The sequence below is a fragment of the Oryctolagus cuniculus genome, chromosome 12 (genome assembly GCF_051225735.1).
Source record: "Oryctolagus cuniculus isolate XC-2025 breed Fujian yellow rabbit chromosome 12, ASM5122573v1, whole genome shotgun sequence".
NCBI classification, from domain to species: Eukaryota; Metazoa; Chordata; class Mammalia; order Lagomorpha; family Leporidae; genus Oryctolagus; species Oryctolagus cuniculus.
In genome coordinates, this window is record NC_142878.1 from 100,926,952 (window position 1) to 100,943,753 (window position 16,802).

At 53.2% G+C, this 16,802-nt stretch overlaps 1 protein-coding gene across 3 annotated transcripts in view; it reads left to right on the forward strand.

Moving 5' to 3' along the window:
* Positions 1-4,570: 4,570 nt before the first annotated feature.
* Positions 4,571-16,802, forward strand: part of SLC28A1 (solute carrier family 28 member 1) — a 47,203-nt gene continuing 34,971 nt past the window's right edge. Inside the window, exons 1-5 of one of the 3 annotated variants that reach the window (XM_051834250.3) lie at positions 4,571-4,948; positions 6,681-6,792; positions 7,431-7,522; positions 7,874-7,965; positions 10,110-10,293. In XM_051834250.3, the coding sequence (XP_051690210.3) occupies positions 6,697-6,792; positions 7,431-7,522; positions 7,874-7,965; positions 10,110-10,293 (464 nt within the window). In that variant the 5' untranslated portion in view covers positions 4,571-4,948; positions 6,681-6,696. Of the gene's footprint in view, positions 4,949-6,680; positions 6,793-7,430; positions 7,523-7,873; positions 7,966-10,109; positions 10,294-16,802 lie in introns of those variants that run through there. The other 2 variants (XM_017337565.4, XM_089310757.1) reach the window with 2 other exon arrangements.

Consider the following 16,802-nt stretch of genomic DNA (forward strand, 5'->3'; position numbering starts at 1 on the left):
CATTACCAATTAGTCTTGACATTAGCCCAGGTATTGACCTGAATCCAGGTGTTGACCCAACTCACATGTGGGCCGTAGACAAATTACAGTCAGAAAGCGAAGGCAGGTGCAGCCCATGTTTTAAGCTTGAGCGATCATGCTGGGGCGTTCCGGTGCCCTGCCAGGTAGCACCCAGTGGACTGTTACAGCCTGAGTAACACAGTTTCAACCAGCGTCTCACGGCAGGGGTGCTTTCTCAAGATGGAGTCTCGGGTGCTCTAAAATGGAGCCCCAACTTGGGTCGAGGTGTCACTTCAAAATCTTCGGCCAGCAGCTTCTCTCTGACATCCGCTTTATTTACAGAGCTTACTAACGGACGTGAAGCCAGCTCTGCCCCGGTTGCTTGGGGCGGGGATGGGGACGATGGGGCTGGTCTCTGCTCTTCCAGGTCTGCTCTCCCGAGGCGGCCCGCCGGTGAGCTCCCTGACAGGTCTTTACTGGTCACTCCTTTGGACCTTGCTTGAAACAGAAGGTTTCTAGAATTTGAAAGGCAGAGAGACAGAGAGAAGGAAATCTTATCTCCCCTGACTCACTCCCCAAATGGCTGCAACAGTCTGGGTCTCCCGCATGGGTGTCAGGGACCCAAGTTCTCAGGCCATCCTCTGCTGCTCTCCCAGGTGCCTCAGCAGGGAGCCGGACGACGGGACTGGAACCAGCGCTCTGATATGGGATGCCCATGTCACAGGTGGCGGCTTAACCTGCTGTGCCACACTGCCAGCCCCTGCCATCTCCCTCTGTTCCCAAACCATCTGAAAAGATCATATCCCACTCCGCCAGAGCAAATGTGGGCTTCCTTGTCAAGGGCAGACGTGTGTCTGTGATCAGGAGGTCCGGCATGACTTCCGGAGCTACCTCTGGGCAGGGGCGCCCCCTGCTGGCAGCCAGAGGTCCTGGTGCAGCACACCCTCCAGGGCGGAATGGACAGAGTTGTGTCCCAGGAGCAGCCTCGGGGGACACACCGCACCCCAGGATGGAGGCGCCTCACCCTGGATCTCCAAGGCTGATACCGGCAGGATCCCGTTACACGAGAACACAATTCCATTGACTTCTGGGCACAGGCAATGTCTCTGGCCTTTTAATTTTTTAAAAATAGAAATTTATTGAAGAGGCGGAGAGAGAGAGAGCTCTGGTTCACTCCCCAAAGACCCACAATAGCCAGTGCTAGACTGAGCTGAAATCAGGAGCCTAGAACTCAATCCAGGTCTCCCCTGTGGGTGGCAGGGACCCAAGGACTTGAGCCATCTGCTGCCTCCCAGGCTCCGCTTTAGCAGGAAGCTGGAGTCAGGTGGAGAGTCGGGTGTCAAACCAAGGCACCCCGAAGTGGGACACGGGCACCTTAACAGTGAGCGTCTTAAGCGTCAGGCTCACTGTCTGTGCCCCTGGCCACTGGCTTTCCTATGTTTAGAGTGGTGGTGCGTCCAAGCCCAGGATGGCACACATCCCCACGGGTTCAGCCAGCTGACAGCTCTGATACCTGATGAAAGATTCTCATCAGCTCCAGTCAGTGGGCAGAGCAGGGTCCTGCCCGAGGGGCTGCAGAGCAGACTCTGCCTTGTCCCGGGCCCACCCCTGGTCCCGGGCCCACCCTGCTGCTGGCAGCTCAGAGCCTGGGTGCCCACGGAAGGATCCATTCCTACCTGTAGGTGCCGCTGCTGCCGCCCTGCATGGAGCGCCCCGGGAACAGCTCACAGCCCTGAGCCCACTGAATACCACCTCACTGGGAGACGCACCCCCCTATCACTCCTCGTGGGGCCCTGAGGTTCTTCCAGCCCCTAGAAGTGGGCATCTGACCGCGATCTCTGCACTAAGCCCCTGTCTGGCCACTTGCACCTGTGGGCTCTGGCCGGTTGTCACTGTCCTGGGAATGGAGCACTGGCAGGAACCAACAGCCAAAGCCATGTCCAAGGGTCCTGACCCCCACAGCGCTGGCCTGCATTTAGCTCCCAGGGTGGAGCTGCGTTCTCCTACAAACTCGCGTGGACTTGGACCTGAGGGAGTCAGAGACAACGTTGGGGGTGCCGGGTGTTGCTTCTGCAGACACGACAGAGTGACTCACCGTGAGCCGTGGTGTGCGAGGGGCAGGTCCGTGCAGGTGGAACTGCTGGTACTAGTGACAGCACCACGGAACGAGGTGCAGCTGGGCCTCTGAGTCCACGGCCCAGCTCCCACCTGCACACAGGGAGACGCAACAAGCCCGGGAAGCTTTGGAGTCCGAGTGCCCGAGGTGACGCCCACAGGTGTCCGCCTTTGTCCTCTCGCCTGTGATGCCCGAGTCTCAGCGCCTCCCCAGGGACCCCGCTGGGCTTTGGCGGACTCACTTCACCTGCTGCTCCCACGGCGGCTTCCACAGAGAAGTCTGGCTTTGCTCTGTGGTCCCAGCAGGCCATGCCTCTGATGGGGGATGGCGGGGAGGGGAGACAGAGCAATCCAGGAGTTATTTCTGCCTGCAGGATTGATCAGCGCCCCACTGGGACTCAAGGCGATGAGGAACTGTCGTAGGCAGGCATGTAGGATAAGTTGATAAAATTGATCAGGTTTGTGAGCTGGAAGGCCACGCCTTCACCACGCCCCCTGTGTGACCTCATGCCCTATCTGGCCACACCTGTGCACCCACCTGCCAATCAGGCTAATTAAACACTTCCCTTTGGAAGTGGATTAAAGGCCTGGGACATGGTGGGCCCAGCCCCTTTTTTCCTTTTGCCCTGGACCCGCTTGCTACCTCCAGGTCCAAAGGAGTGACCAGTAAAGGTACCCTGTGCCTTCGGGTGCGTGGCCTTCGGGCGCTAAGGGGTAGGTCTCCAATAACATAACCACACTAAGAGCCCCACAGCCCTGCCAGCGGCGCCCCTCAGAGTGCTGGCTGTTTAGTTCAGCCCCTCCGGATGCCCACATCCTGCATCAGCACCCCCTGGTTCAATCCCAGCCTCTCGACTTCCTATCCAGCTCCGTGTTAATGGGCGCTCTTGGGAGGCAGCAAAGGATGGCTCAAGCGCTTGGGCCCCTGCCACCCATGTGGGAGACCTGGATGGAGCTCCTGACTTCAGCCTGGCCCAGCCCTGGCTGTTCCATGGCGTTTGGGGAGTGCCCCAGCAGATGGAAGACTTTTCTCTCTGCCTGTCTCGTTGCCTTTCAAATAAAATGAAAAACAAACAAACAAAACCCCTTTATTTTTGAAAAAGAAGGGGGATATAGCCTTTGGTACAAATTCCACAGAAGCCAGGACCCCATGCTGGAGCCCATCGGGATGCTGGGAAGTTCAGTCCTGCCTTGGTTTGCAGCCGTCTTCACCAGGCAGGGTCAGGCTGCAAAAGAAGCACCTGGGTGTCTCACGGAAAAAAGTGAGACCACGACGGGGAGCAGGACGGGCCAAGGGAGCCCTGCTTGGCAAAGCTCCGAGCAGTCGCGTATCTGGAATCCGGTCTGTCTGAACCGCTCAGTAAAATCCCCCGGGGCACAGCGGCCTTGAACCCTCAGGGCTGTGCCTGTGTTGCTGCTGCAAGGGGCTGGGCCCTGGGCTCCTCCTCTCGCTGGGGTGTGCCCAGTGTGCGAAGGTTCCGGGGACCGACTGGAGCAGGGACCCGCGGTGGTCACGCCTTGCTCGTGGTCCGGGAGCTTTCAGCCCTGGGCTGGTGGGAGCCCCTGGCTTCGCCACCCAGCTGCACCCCAAGACCCAGGCTGATCTGTCCCCACGGGAAAGCTTATAGGTGTTTCAACGCGGAGGGCCTCAAAGCAAAGCTGTTCCTTCGGTCTCTGGATCGACAGGGAAATTCTGTTTGGTCCTGTCTTCACGCAGTCCTGGCCCGTCCCAAGCCTTGCTCAGCTGGCCCTGGGGTGGACCAGCCCCAGAGGGGAGGCCCCCAGGGAGGGGACAAGATCAGGACAAGACCTGTTTTCCAAGGAGCCAGCCTCCCCTCCACCTAGCCCATCTAGAAAGAGAGGAAGTTCGGCTGCTCGGGGCTGGGGTCCCTGCTGGGCTCCCCACTCCTTGCTGGGACGGGGCAGGGGTCGCCTGGCTCGGAGGAGGGGAGCAGTGTGGGAGAACAGCCCAGCACTGGAGCCTGGGGCAGTGGGGACCCTTGCCAGCCTCTGCTTCTCTAACCCTCACCACAGCCCCGGGAGAGGTGCGGCCCACCCCCGTGACACCCAGCCCATCACAGCCTGGCTTTAGAAATCGGGGTTCCCGGATTTCTTCCACCAGGAAGTCCTCAGGGGACTTGAAGGGCTTTGTCCTGAGTGTGAGTCGTTAATGATTAAAGAGCTGCTGTCCATCAAGCAAGAAGGTTTAATGTTTTCTTTGAGGACTGAACGATGACAGCGTTTGTCACTTGACTTTGCTCACTGTGGCTTAGGCATTAGCTAAAAAAAAAAAAAAAAAAAAAAAAAAAACCCACAACGCTGGGAAGGACAGGGGATGCGGGCGGGCGGTGTGATCTGGTTTTGTTTCTGTGACTGCGTCACTGCTAGGCCGCCGGCCTTCTCCCTGGGCTTAGGAAAGGAGGCTGCTCTTACAATCAACACACGATGCAGAGTGAAAGAGAAAACGCAAAGATGGCGCATGGAAAGGGGAGAGAAACAAAGGTGGCTTCCTGGAGGAGGTGACCCGGAGCAAGGCCTGGAAGGGGTCCGTTTGGGGACAGGGGATAAGGGAGAGTGCAGGCCTGCTCCTCCACACCCCGCCACTCCTGAGAGAGGGTTGGGGTCCCCGTGCCGGCCGGCCGTGGCCCTGACACAGCGGGACAGAGCGGGTGGGAGGCCCAGCCTGCGCCAGCCACCAGCCGTGGACTCTGCCCCGGGAACTTCTCTTGAAATGGGGAGATAAGGCTGGGTGCCAGCAGGTGGGACTCAGCTCATCCACAGAGAAACCTGCACTTCTGCCTGTCCCCGGGAGACAGCGGTTCACGGAGGAAATGTGAGTAGGAACTGGGTCCCGCCGCTGGCTGTGCAGCTGTGTGTGTGTGTGTGTGTGCGCACGCGCGCACACGGGGAGCCGGGCTCTCTGTGTGGCTGCATACTCCACTTTGTGTGTGTGTGTCTGGGGATTTCAGCTTAACCAGGCTGGCCTTTGGTTAGGACTAGGGGTCCCCCTGGGGAGACTGGAGGGGAACAGGAGTGGGGAGCCAGGGGGTCCAGGGCCCTTGTTAGGGGGTGCTGAAACCTAGGAGCTGAGAGTTTCCACAAGGAAGAGACGATATGACCATCGGCAGTGGAGTGAAAAGATAAGCATATTTGGTAAAAAAATTGAAATTCATGCATAATTTTTTTCAAAACACACATTTTTATGAACTCTTTGAAGGCCCCTCACATGCATGGATTTCAAAAAGGTCTTCAACCCTGGACTAGCGCTGTGGTGTAGTGGGTAAAGCCACTGCCTGGGATGCCAGCATCCCATATGGGCGCCGGTTCGAGTCCTGGCTGCTCCACTTCCCATCCAGCTCTCTGCTATGGCCTGGGAAAGCAGCAGAAGATGACCCAAGTGCTGGGGCCCCTGTGCCCACGTGGGAGACCCAGAGGAAGCTCCTGGATCCTGGCCTTGATCTTGCCCAGCCCTGGCCATTGTGGCTAGCTGGGGAATAAATCAGTGGATGGAAGATCTCTCTGTCTCTGTCTCTCTCCCTCTCTAATTCTTTCAAATAAATAAAGAAATCTTTAAAAGAAACGTTTTTGAATCAAAATAAACTTATCTCTTAATTTCACTTTCCATGAACTTTAAGAAAATGTATCTCTCCTCTATCATTTTGCAAGTGCTTGAGCCATCACCTGCTGCCTCCCAGGGTGCGCACCAGCAGGAAGCTGGAATCGGCAGCAGAGCCGGGGCTCCGAGCCAGGCACTGCGGTAAGGCGCGCAGGCCTCGCTGCAGCCAGCGCCGGCCCCGCCACACACCAGCACGCCGGCTCCTCCCGTATCACGCGCCTGAGTTCCAGCGCCCGACGTCAGCTTCCTGCTGCGGGAGACCCTGGAGAACGACTGTGATGGCTCAAGCAGTGGGAGACTTGGATAGGGTTCCTGGCTCCTGGCTTTGACCTTGGCACAGCCCTGGCTGTTGCAGGCACTTGGGGAGTGAACCAGCAGATAGCAGCTCGCTTGCTCTCTCTCTCTCTCATCTTTCTTTTTCTTTTTTTTTTTAAAGATTTATTTATTTATTTGAAAGTCAGAGTTACACAGAGAGAGAAGGAGAGGCAGAAAGAGAGAGGTCTTCCACCGCTGGTTCACTCCCCAATTGGCTGCAACACCTGGAGCTGCACTGATCCGAAGCCAGAAGCCAGGCTTCCTCCGGGTCTCCCATGTGGGTGCAGGGGCCCAAGGACCTGGGCCATCTTCTACTGCTTTCCCAGGCCATAGCAGAGAGCTGGAGTGGAAGTGGAGCAGCCAGGACTTGAACCCGTGCCCATATGGGATGCTGGCACTGCAGGTGGCAGCCTTACGCACTATGCCACAGCGCTGGCCCCTCTCTCAGCTTTGAAGAAAAAACAAAACCAAACCCAAGTGAGCGCAGGAAGGGGCAGGGCCCCCCGTGTGCTGGGGTGGCGAGCGCCCTCTGGGGTGGTGGCGCACAGCCCCCTCTCTTTCCTGCTTTTTGCCCTGCGTCCCAGCCTGTCCCCACCTCCCTTCGATCTGTGGGCGCCTCGCCTTTGTCTTTCAGCTAGAAGTCCTGGCCCATGGAGGACAACATGCCCCGGCACCGAGAGGCCAACTCTGTCCCGCGCGAGACGCACGGCCTGGACAACATGGGGGCCGAGTTCCTGGAGAGCCTGGTCTGCTCCCTCCCTGATCCCCGGGGCTTCCTCTGCGTCCTGGGCTAAGCAGGGAGGCCTTGGCTCTCCGCCTGACTTCACCCTGCCTCTTCCACCTCCTCACCCACGCGTTGGCCCCCTCTGCACAAAGCGACCCCCTTTATTCCACTCGCTTGCTGAGCACCCACTATGCGCTAATACAGCCTGCCCAAGTCTAGAAGGTCGGGGAAGGTCCCAAGGAGGAGGTGGCCTCTGAACTGGGATCCAAAAGGTGGCTGGGGGTGGGGGTCTCTGGGGCAGGCTCAGCCTCTGAGGAGGGCGGGGTCGAGGCTACCACCCACAACTGTGACACCACCCCCCTTCACCGGGCTGCACACGCACAGACTGCAGGGTGACGAGGCAGCCCTGCCTGGCCCCTCCTCAGAGGCTTGGCTGTAAGCCAACCAGCCACCCGGAGTCACAAGTGCAGGGTGCGTCTGGCACGGAGCCCTGCACACAGTAGGTGCTCAAGGCAGGATCTACGGAATTTGGCAAGCCACCTTGCAGTGACTTCCGGTGCCAAAGCTCACTCTCCCTCAGCTCACTTGGCAGGTGCGTGGGGCGGCCAGGGTCTGTCCCCTCCCTGGGCCATCAGCTCTGATGGCTGCTGGTGGCTTTAGGAGGAAGGACACATCCCCAGCCGAGACGTGAGCCGTGCAGAGGACGGCAGCAGCTGCCCGAGCAAGGCGGGGCCGGAGCCCCTCTCCCGATGGTGGGTGCAGCGGGGGGGTGCTCTGGGGGATGGGAGGGGGCGCCTGGTTCCTGACAGATGTGGGGGGCTCTGAGAACCTTTGCTGAAGGAGGGGGCCCAGGGAGGGGGTCACTCAGCACACACAGGCAAGTGGGCCGTGCTGACCTCTGCCTCCTTGGTCCTCACTTTTACACAACCGGAATGAGATTCCATTGGGATCCCCAGTACGGGACCCTGGACCAGCGGGGTTTCTCTCCCAACACCCCCAGTGCCTTCTACCCCCGCCATCTCTGGGGCACCTCAGGGAAGTCTCCTGGGCTGGGGTCAGGAGCCACTCATGGACCACCACCCCCTCGCCCCGCCATGCCCCAGGAGGAACCTGCAGCCAGGGCTGAGAGCCAGGAGATTCTGCTTGGAGCATGCCCAGCTGTGGCGCTGGATCCTGGTGGGCCTGCTCGGTACTGGTGAGTACGGGCGGGCCCTGCAGGCACAGACACCTGCCGCAGCCAGCCTCGCCCCAGGCAGGCTCATTCACACACCTGGACCCACTGCAAGGCAGGACTGCAGGGCCCTGCCTCGGGGCCAGCTCCCAGGCCAGGTACTGAACACCAGGTAGGCCAGACTGGATCTTGTTCCCAAGACATCCAGCTCATCAGCAAGATCTGGGGACAAATATTCCCACACAATGTAGCCAGCCACCTGGGAGCACCTGGGGGGTTGTGGGGGGGGGCATGGTCAGGGAGGACGTCCTGGAGGAGGTGATCTTTCAGTTGCATGGAGTAAGTAGGAGGTGGAGGGAGAAGAGAAGAAGGAAGGTGGAGACACCCCCCACGCCCTCTCCCTGCCCTGCAGAGTCGTCACAGGAGCAAAGTGACACTTGGCAGGGTGTGGATTTCGGTCAAGTTGACATCACTGGAAGATAAAGATCTAGACAAGGAGGTGTCAGGAAAGGGTAGGAAAAAAAGGGTAGGAAAGGGGGCAGAGAGCTCGTGGGTTCTCAGAAAGACAGGGCCGGTGGGGTGTGGCCCAGTGGGCGTGCATGTGGAGTCGGAGCAGGGGTTACTCGGGGAACTCCCCCACAGCCTCAGGGCGAGCGAAGACAGGTCTGCACGCTGCCAGGGGGCGTGGCCACCAAGTCCAAAAGTCTCAGAAGGGAGGAAGCTGATGGCATCATCCTCAGTTTGGGGCCGAGAAGTCTGGGAGGCGGCTGGTACATGTCCCTGAGTCCAAGGGCCAAAGATCCTGGTGTTCTGATGTCCAAGGGTGGAGAGAAGAGAATCCTATGGAGAGAGGGGGAGGGAGAGGGGGAGGGAGAGGGAGAGATCTCCTACCCATTAGTTCACTCCACGAATCAGAGCTGTGCTAGGCTGCAGCAAGGAGCCAGGAGCTTCATTTGGGTCTCTCACGTGGGTGCAGGGGCCCAAGCACTTGGGCCATCCTCTGCTGCTTTCCCAGGCACATTAGCAGGGAGCTGGATCACAAGTGGAGCAGCTGGGAATCGAACCAGCACTCATATAGGATGCTGGCATCACTGGTGGTGGCTTAACCCACTACACCACAACACTGGCCCCTCCAGTCTTGTCTTGACGCCAGGACTCAGTCTGATTCAGGAAATTGCCCCTTGCGGTGTCGCCCTAGACTTTGTTCAGTTTCGGTGCTCAGGACCCCTCTGGCCCTCCTCATGTCTTCATTGTGTGCTCCCTCTCACAGGGAGGCCCTGGGTATTCTCTCTGGTCCTAGGCGTGCTAGAGAAGTGAGCCTGATGTTCTTGATGCTTCGTGTCTGAGCTGTGGCAGTGGCTTCCTCACCGTAGGAAGGCTCTCTCCATGGGTCCAAAGATCACCCTGGCACCAGCAGAAAAACTGGGTGGTCTCAAGTCCTCAGTCTTAGGGGAAGAGGGTGCCTCCTGCCCATCATTCCAACCAAAGTCCCAGGGAAGCCTCTGATTGGCCTAGCTCTGGTCACATGTCCATCCCTGAGCCAATGGCTGTGCTGGGAGTGGGGGATGTGGTGCCCACCAGGAACAGGAAAGCCCTGTGGCCCTTCCTCCCTAGACTTCTGGGTGCCCACCTGAGGCTCCGCCCAGGAGGCAGGACATGGGGCTCCCCTTGCTCTCTGCTCTCTCCTTACTTGTTTTTGGCCGGAAGCAGAAGCAGAGAGTGTCTGAGCCGCTCACAGGAAAGAAGGGCGAGGGGGAAGTGGGAGTCCCAGGGAGAACCCGGGCACAGATTTCCGCCTCAGCGGGGGGCCCGGGCATCCACGCGTGACCCTCCTCCTGGAGGAACTAGCTTCAAGGCCCCACAACTTCATGCTGTCCGGCCTCAGCGCCCCCCTCACGTGTGGTCAGCACATAGAGTTTGCAAATCCCAGTCACACGCGTTGTGCCAGGCAACCGGCTATCACTTTAGACATGGTAAGGACGGTTGTTCTGAGTTCCAGACGAGGAAACTGAGTCTCAGAGGGGCCGGGCTGCTCTCCTGACCCCCCCCCCCCCGTGTGGGGTGGAGTGAGGGGAGCCGGCGGGGTGGGGGAGGGGGCGGCTGCAGGCCGGGGCGGGGTGGGGGGGGCATGGCGTCTTCATCCCTGATCCTTCGCTGCCTCCCCCCAGCCTATGCTGCCTTCCTGCTCATCGCCTGCCTCCTGAATTTCCAGCGGGCCCTGGCGCTGTTCGTGCTCACCTGTGTGGCCCTGGTCTTCCTGGCCTACAGCCTGCTGAAGAGGCTCCTGGGGCCCAAGCTGAGGGCGCGCGTCAGGCTCCGCGGCCATCGTCGCCTGAGCCTCTGGTTTAAGAGGTGAGTGAGGGCCCCTGTGTCAGCTCCGGGCTGAGCCAGGCCTTGCCCTGCTGCACGGCTCGCTGCTTGTCTTCTGGGGACCCAGGCCGGGGTCGCGGGGCGGCTTCCGAGGCAGCAGTCAGGGGTCCTGAGGGGGTCTGCGGTCCTTGCAGGGTCTGGGGGGTGGGGGCTGAGAACAGGGCTCAGCGAATGGCTGCATTCAGAGATCCCAGCCCAGCCAGGCAGGTTGAGCACCCCACAGCGCCCCCTTTAGGTCGCCTGGGACAGGTGTGGGGCCCCACAGTGCCCTCCCCCAACCCCGGACTGTGGCTCAGCAGGGTAGACTGGGGGTCCTTGGTGCCAGGATTCCCAGTCTGGCCCCAGGGCGTTCTGACACAGCCAGCCCTGTCCCTGGACATCAATCCAGGATATCCTGATGCTCAAACAGGATTCCTTAGAGCGCTCGGAACCTCGGGGATGCCATGGGGCGGGAAAGGGAGCCCCTCTCCCCCTCGCTGCCACCAGGCAGCTCGGAATGTATACGTTTTATAAACTGAAGTTTGCAAAAAAGTTATCTGGGCAAAAAGGTTTCTGTGGGTTAAGAAAGAGTCCGAGGGTCACCAATCCACTGCATATCCTGTTTTGTTGGTGAAGAACTGGTGACCAATGATGTCCCACGACAGGGCTGGATTGGGGGAGGGCACAGTTGTGTCTCCAAGGTGACACCAAAGACTGCAGCAAAATGGCTTGAGCCAACTCATGGATGGACACATTATACATGCTATTTATGCAGACACTGACTTCGACATTTGTCTTCTGCTTGTGAGAGATGAAAGTAGTGATTTATTATTTAATTTTTATTAATATAAAGACAACAGATTTCAGGCATTTCAGAGGAACAGTTCTAAGAAGATAGCCATATTTCTCTCCCTCCCTCCTTTTGTCCCTCCCCCAACCCCCTCCTTCCTTCCTTTTTTCCTGTAACTTTTGCAAAAACATAATTGCAATCTGCTCTGTAATCACGGTCTTAATGCACCACTGACTGTAATATTCAACAGGTAAAAAGAGTAGAAAGATCACAGTACCACAGGAGTATGAAAAAGGGCTAAAAACAATAATCAAATGTCTGTTTCATCTCGAAACATTTTTTGTTTTCTATATTAACTATCACATATCAGAGAAAGCGTTTGATATTTATCTTTGTGGGACTGGCTTATTTCACTAAGCATAATGGTTTCTAGTTGCATCCATTTTGTTGCAAAAGACAGAATTGCCTTCTTTTTTATGGCTGAGTAGTATTCATTCCATCGTGTATATATACTACATTTTCTTTATCCAGTCATCCGTTGATGAACTTCTGGGTTGTTTCCATATTTTAGCTACTGGGAACTGAGCTGCACTACACATAGGGGTACAAATAACTTTGAGTGCTTATTTAATTTCGTTTGGGTAAATTCCCAGGAGTGGGATGGCTGGGTCACGTGGTAGATCTATTTTCAGATTTCTGAGGAATCTTCATAGTGTCTTCCAAAATGGTTGTACTAGTTTACATTCCCATCAACAGTGTATTAGGGTACCTTTTCCCTCACATTCTCACCAGTACTTGTCATTTGTTTATTTCTGTATGAGACCCATTCTAACTGGAATGAGGCGAAACCTCATTGTGGTTTTGATTTGCATTTTGCTGATGGCTTATGATCCTGAGCATTTTTACATGTGTCTGTTGGCCATTTTTATGTGGTCCTTTGAAAAAATGCCTGTTCATGTCCTTTGCCCATTTCTTAACTGGGTAGTTTGTTTTGTTATTGTTGAGTTTCTTGAGCTCCTTATAGATCCTGGATATTAATCCTTTATCAGTTGTATAGTTTGCAAATATTTTCTCCCATTTTGTCGCTTACCTCTTCATTTTGTTGAGTGATTCCTTTGCAGTGCAGAAGTTTCTTTTAGCTTGATGTTGTCCCATTTGTCTATCTTGGCTTTTATTGCCTATGCTTCCGGTGTCTTTTCCAAGAAGTCTTTGCCTATGCCAATGTCTTGCAGCATTTCCCCAATGTTTTCCTCTAGTAATTTGATGTTATCTGGTCATAGACTTAGCTCCTTTTTCCATTTTGTGTTGATTTTTGTGTAAGATGTTAAGATAGAGATCATGTTTCATACTTCTGCACATGGAGATCCAATTTTGCTAGCACCATTTGTTGAAGATAATGTCCTTTCCCCAGGGATTGATTTTAGCTCCTTTGTCAAAGATTAGTTGGTTGTAGCTGTGTGGATTAATTTCTGGGGTTTCTATTCTGTTCCATTGGTCTACATACATGTCTATTTTGGTGCCAGTACCAGCACAAAATATGGGTTTGTTTTGATTATAATGGCCCTGTAGTATGTCTTGAAATCTGGTATTATGATACCTCTGGCTTTGATTTTGATGTTTAAAATTTCTTTAACTATTTAGGATCTCTTGTGTTTCCATATGAAGTTTAGCATTTATTTTTCTAGTTCTGAGAAGAAGGTCCTTAGTATTTTGATTGAGATAGCATTGAACCTTAAATTGCTTTGGATAGGATAGACATTTTGATGATATTAGTTCTTCCAATCCATTAACATGGAAGATTTTTCCATTTTTCTTGTGTCTTCTTTTATTTTTCTAAGGTTTTATAATTTTCATTGTAGAGGTCTTTCACATCCTGGGCTAAATTTATTCCAAGGTATTTACCTTTTTTGTAGCTATTGTTAATGATACTGATCTTTCAAGTTCTTTCTCAGCTGTGGCATTGTTTGTGCTTACAAAGGCTATTGATTTTTGTGCACTGATTTTATATCTTGCAACTTTACCACACTTTCTTATGAATTCCAATAATCTCTTAGTAGAATCTTTTGGTTTTCCTATATATAGGATCACATCATCTGCAAGCAGGGATAATTTGACTTCCTCCTTTCTAATTTGTAGTCCTTCAATTTCTTTTTCTTGTCTAATGGCTCTGGTTAAAATTTCCAGGACTATATTGAAACTAAGTGGTGAAAGTGGGCATCCTTGTCTGGTTCCAGATCTTCGTGGAAATGCTTCCAATTTTTCTCCATTCAATATGATGCTGGCTGTGGGTTTGTCATATATTGCCTGGATTGTGTTGAGGAACGTTCCTTCTATACTCAACTTGCTTAAGGTTTATTTCATGAAAGGATGCTGTATTTTACCAAATGTTTCCTCTTCATTTATTGAGATAATCATATGGTTTTTATTTTTCAATTTGTTAATGTGATATATCATATTTATTGATTTGTGAGTGTTGAACCATACCTGCATGCCAGGGATAAATCCCACTTAGTTCAGGTGAACGAGCTTTCTGATGTGTTGTTTGACTTGATTGACTAGTATTTTGTTGAGGATTTTTGTCTCTGTGTTTATCAGGGATATTGGTCTATAGTTCTCTTTCTCTGTTGTATCTTTTTCTGGCTTTGGGATTAAGGTGATACTGGCCTCACAGAAGGAGTTTTGGAGAATTTATTCCCTTTCAGTTCGTTTGAATAGTTTGAGAAGAATTGGAATTAATTCTTTTTTCAAAGTTTGGTAGAATTCAGCAGTGAAGCTATCCAGTCCTGGGCTTTTCTATGTTTTGAGGGTCTTTATTACTTATTCAGTTTCTATCTTGATTATTGGTCTGTTTAGGTTTTCTGTGCCTTCATGACTCAATTTTGGTAGGTGGTATGTGTCTAGGAATCTATCCATCTCTTCTAGATTTTCCAATTTGTTGGTAAACAGCTCTTTGTAGTTATTCCTGATGATTCTTTTTATTTCTGTGATATTCTTTGTTACACCTCCTTCTTCATTTCTTATTTTATTGGCTTGGGTTACCCCCCTTAGTTAGTTGTGCTAATTGTGTATCAATTTTGTTTATTATTTTAAAAAACTCAGTTCTTCATTTCACTTATCTTTTGTATTTTTTTTGTTTCAATTTTGTTTATTCTCTAATTTTAATTATTTCTTTTTTTAAAGATTTATTTGTTTATTTGAGAATCAGAGTTAGAGAGAAGGAGAAGCAGAGAGAGAGAGAGAGAGAGAGAGAGAGAGAGATGTCTTCCATCTGCTGGTTCACTCCCCAGTTGGCTGCACCAGCCGGAGCTATGCCTATCCAAAGCCAAGAGCCAGTAGCCAGTAGCCTCCTCCTGATCTCCCATGCCCATGGAAGGGCCCAAGGACTTGGGCCATCTTCCACTGCTTTCCCAGGCCACAGCAGAGAGCTGGATTGGAAGTGGAGCAGCCAGGACTCGAACCGGCGCCCATATGGGATGCCAGCACTGCAGGCGGCAGCCTTACCTGCTATGCCACAGTGCCGGCCCCTTAAAGAATTATTTATTTATTTACTTAGTAAATCTGAACCCTATTTTCAGTTTTTCTAATTTCTTTTTCTCCTTCTTCTTCTCCTTCCTCTTCTTCCTCTGCTTCCTCTTCCTCCTCCTCTTCTTCCTCATCCTTGTCCTCATCTTTGTCTATTTCCAAAGATTTGTCTTCTAGCTTGGATATTCTCTCTTCTGCTTCACGAGTCTGTTGCTAAAACTTTCCACTCTGTTTTTAATTTGACATATTGAATTGTTCATTTCTAATATTCCAGTTTGATTTCTCTTCAGTATCTCTATCTCCCAGCAGAATTTTTGATCCATGTTGTATATGGATTTCTTTAGCTCCTGCATTTGTTTCTCTGTGTTCTTGAGTAATCTTACGGTCTTTCTTTTGAATTCCTTTGCAGGCATGTTATCAACCTGTTCATCTTCACATTCGAATGTTGATGTGCTATTGGGTTCCTTTGGGGGAGTCATATTGTTTTCCTTGTTCATGTTTCTTGTATTTCTACATTTATGTTTAGGCATTTGGGAAACACTTATTGGTTTCCTCTTTGGAATATGTCTCTGTGGCTTAGTGGAATACCTTCAGTGGATATCCAGAGGCATGTGCTGGGTGGGGCCAGGGAGCTCCAGCCAGTGCTCAAGGGCAGGACAAGAGTCTAGGGTGGCACCCAAGTTGAGCAAGTTAGAGCTCTGTCACGGTGGGGGCAGGGTATGATCACATAGCGGCTGGCGTGATCACAGCCCCAAGGTGACTCAACCACCCAGGCTGAGCCCACAGTGCCTAGCACCTCACCCATGCAGGTGCATGAACCTCTCAATGGATCTGCGCGGTCCTTAGTGTGAGTGTGAACCCTGAGCCTCTGCAGCCAGACGCAGAGACTGCCCAGAGACCCAGACACACCCTATCGCATGCGCATGCCCCATCACACAGTCACAGAGTGCAGGTCTCCCAGAGTCCCAGGGAGCAGGAGATCTACTCTCAGCCTCACAAGCCTCTCCTGTGTGTGAAGGCATTCCCAGAGACAGCTGTGTCATCGAGAGGGATTGAGCGGTGCTCTGCCTTGGCAAATCGAGTCTGGGAGCCTTGGTAGGGTGAGGGGAGGGGAGCGCTTCATGGGCCTGAGTGGGCACCCTGCCCCCTTCCAGGCCAGGCTCCAAGTCAGTGGGGACAGTGAATTTATCCCTCCAATAAGATCTCCCGGTTGTGCACGGACCACAGCAGCCTCTGCTCGCTTTACTAATATGGTGTTTCCTCCCTGCTGGTGGCAGTGTGCCTTGCTCCAAGGATATACTCCCCCCACACCAGCTGTGGCAGTGCCGGTGGCGTCCTGACGCTGCTGCATGGCTCTGTTGTCCCCACTGCTCCACGGCACTTTCTTCTTCTTCTTCTTCTTTTTTTTTTTTTTTTTTTTTGACAGGCAGAGTGGACAGTGAGAGAGACAGAGAGAAAGGTCTTCCTTTGCCGTTGGTTCACCTTCCTATGGCTGCCTCGGCTGGCGCGCTGCGGCCGGCGCACTGCGCTGATTCGAAGCCAGGAGCCAGGTGCTTCTCCTGGTCTCCCATGGGGTGCAGGGCCCAAGCACTTGGGCCATCCTCCACTGCACTCCCGGGCCACAGCAGAGAGCTGGCCTGGAAGAGGGGCAACCGGGACAGAATCCAGCGCCCCCGGCCGGGACTAGAACCCGGTGTGCCAGTGCCACTAGGTGGAGAATTAGTTTATTGAGCCGCGGCGCCGGCCACTTTGTTCTTTTTGTAGAATTTCCACAGCAAGCTTCTCTCCATGCGTCCGCCCGGAATGCAGTTTCTTCCCTTTTTTTTCTGTTTTCTTCCTGTGGTCAGAGTCAGCTCGTCTTTTCCCTACTCAAAAGTATTTATTTTTGCAGTGATCAAAATTGCAAATGAGGAATCATGGCTAGTGGTTTTCCGCTCAAAGGATTGATAGAAAGTTTTGTTTAGAAAAATGCCTGCAGATCATCTGGGCTCATAGCAACTAAAAAGTTTTTGATTCAAAGACACTGCCAATAAAGTAAAAGACCGCCCACAGAATGGGAGAAATCGTTTGCAAATCATGAGTTTGATAAAGAAGTTGTAGCCAGAATCACAACTTTGCAATAAAGACAAATAACCCAGCTGGAAAATGGTAAAACAGTGTCAAGACAAAAGCATGGAAGAAAACCTTTCTGACCTTGACT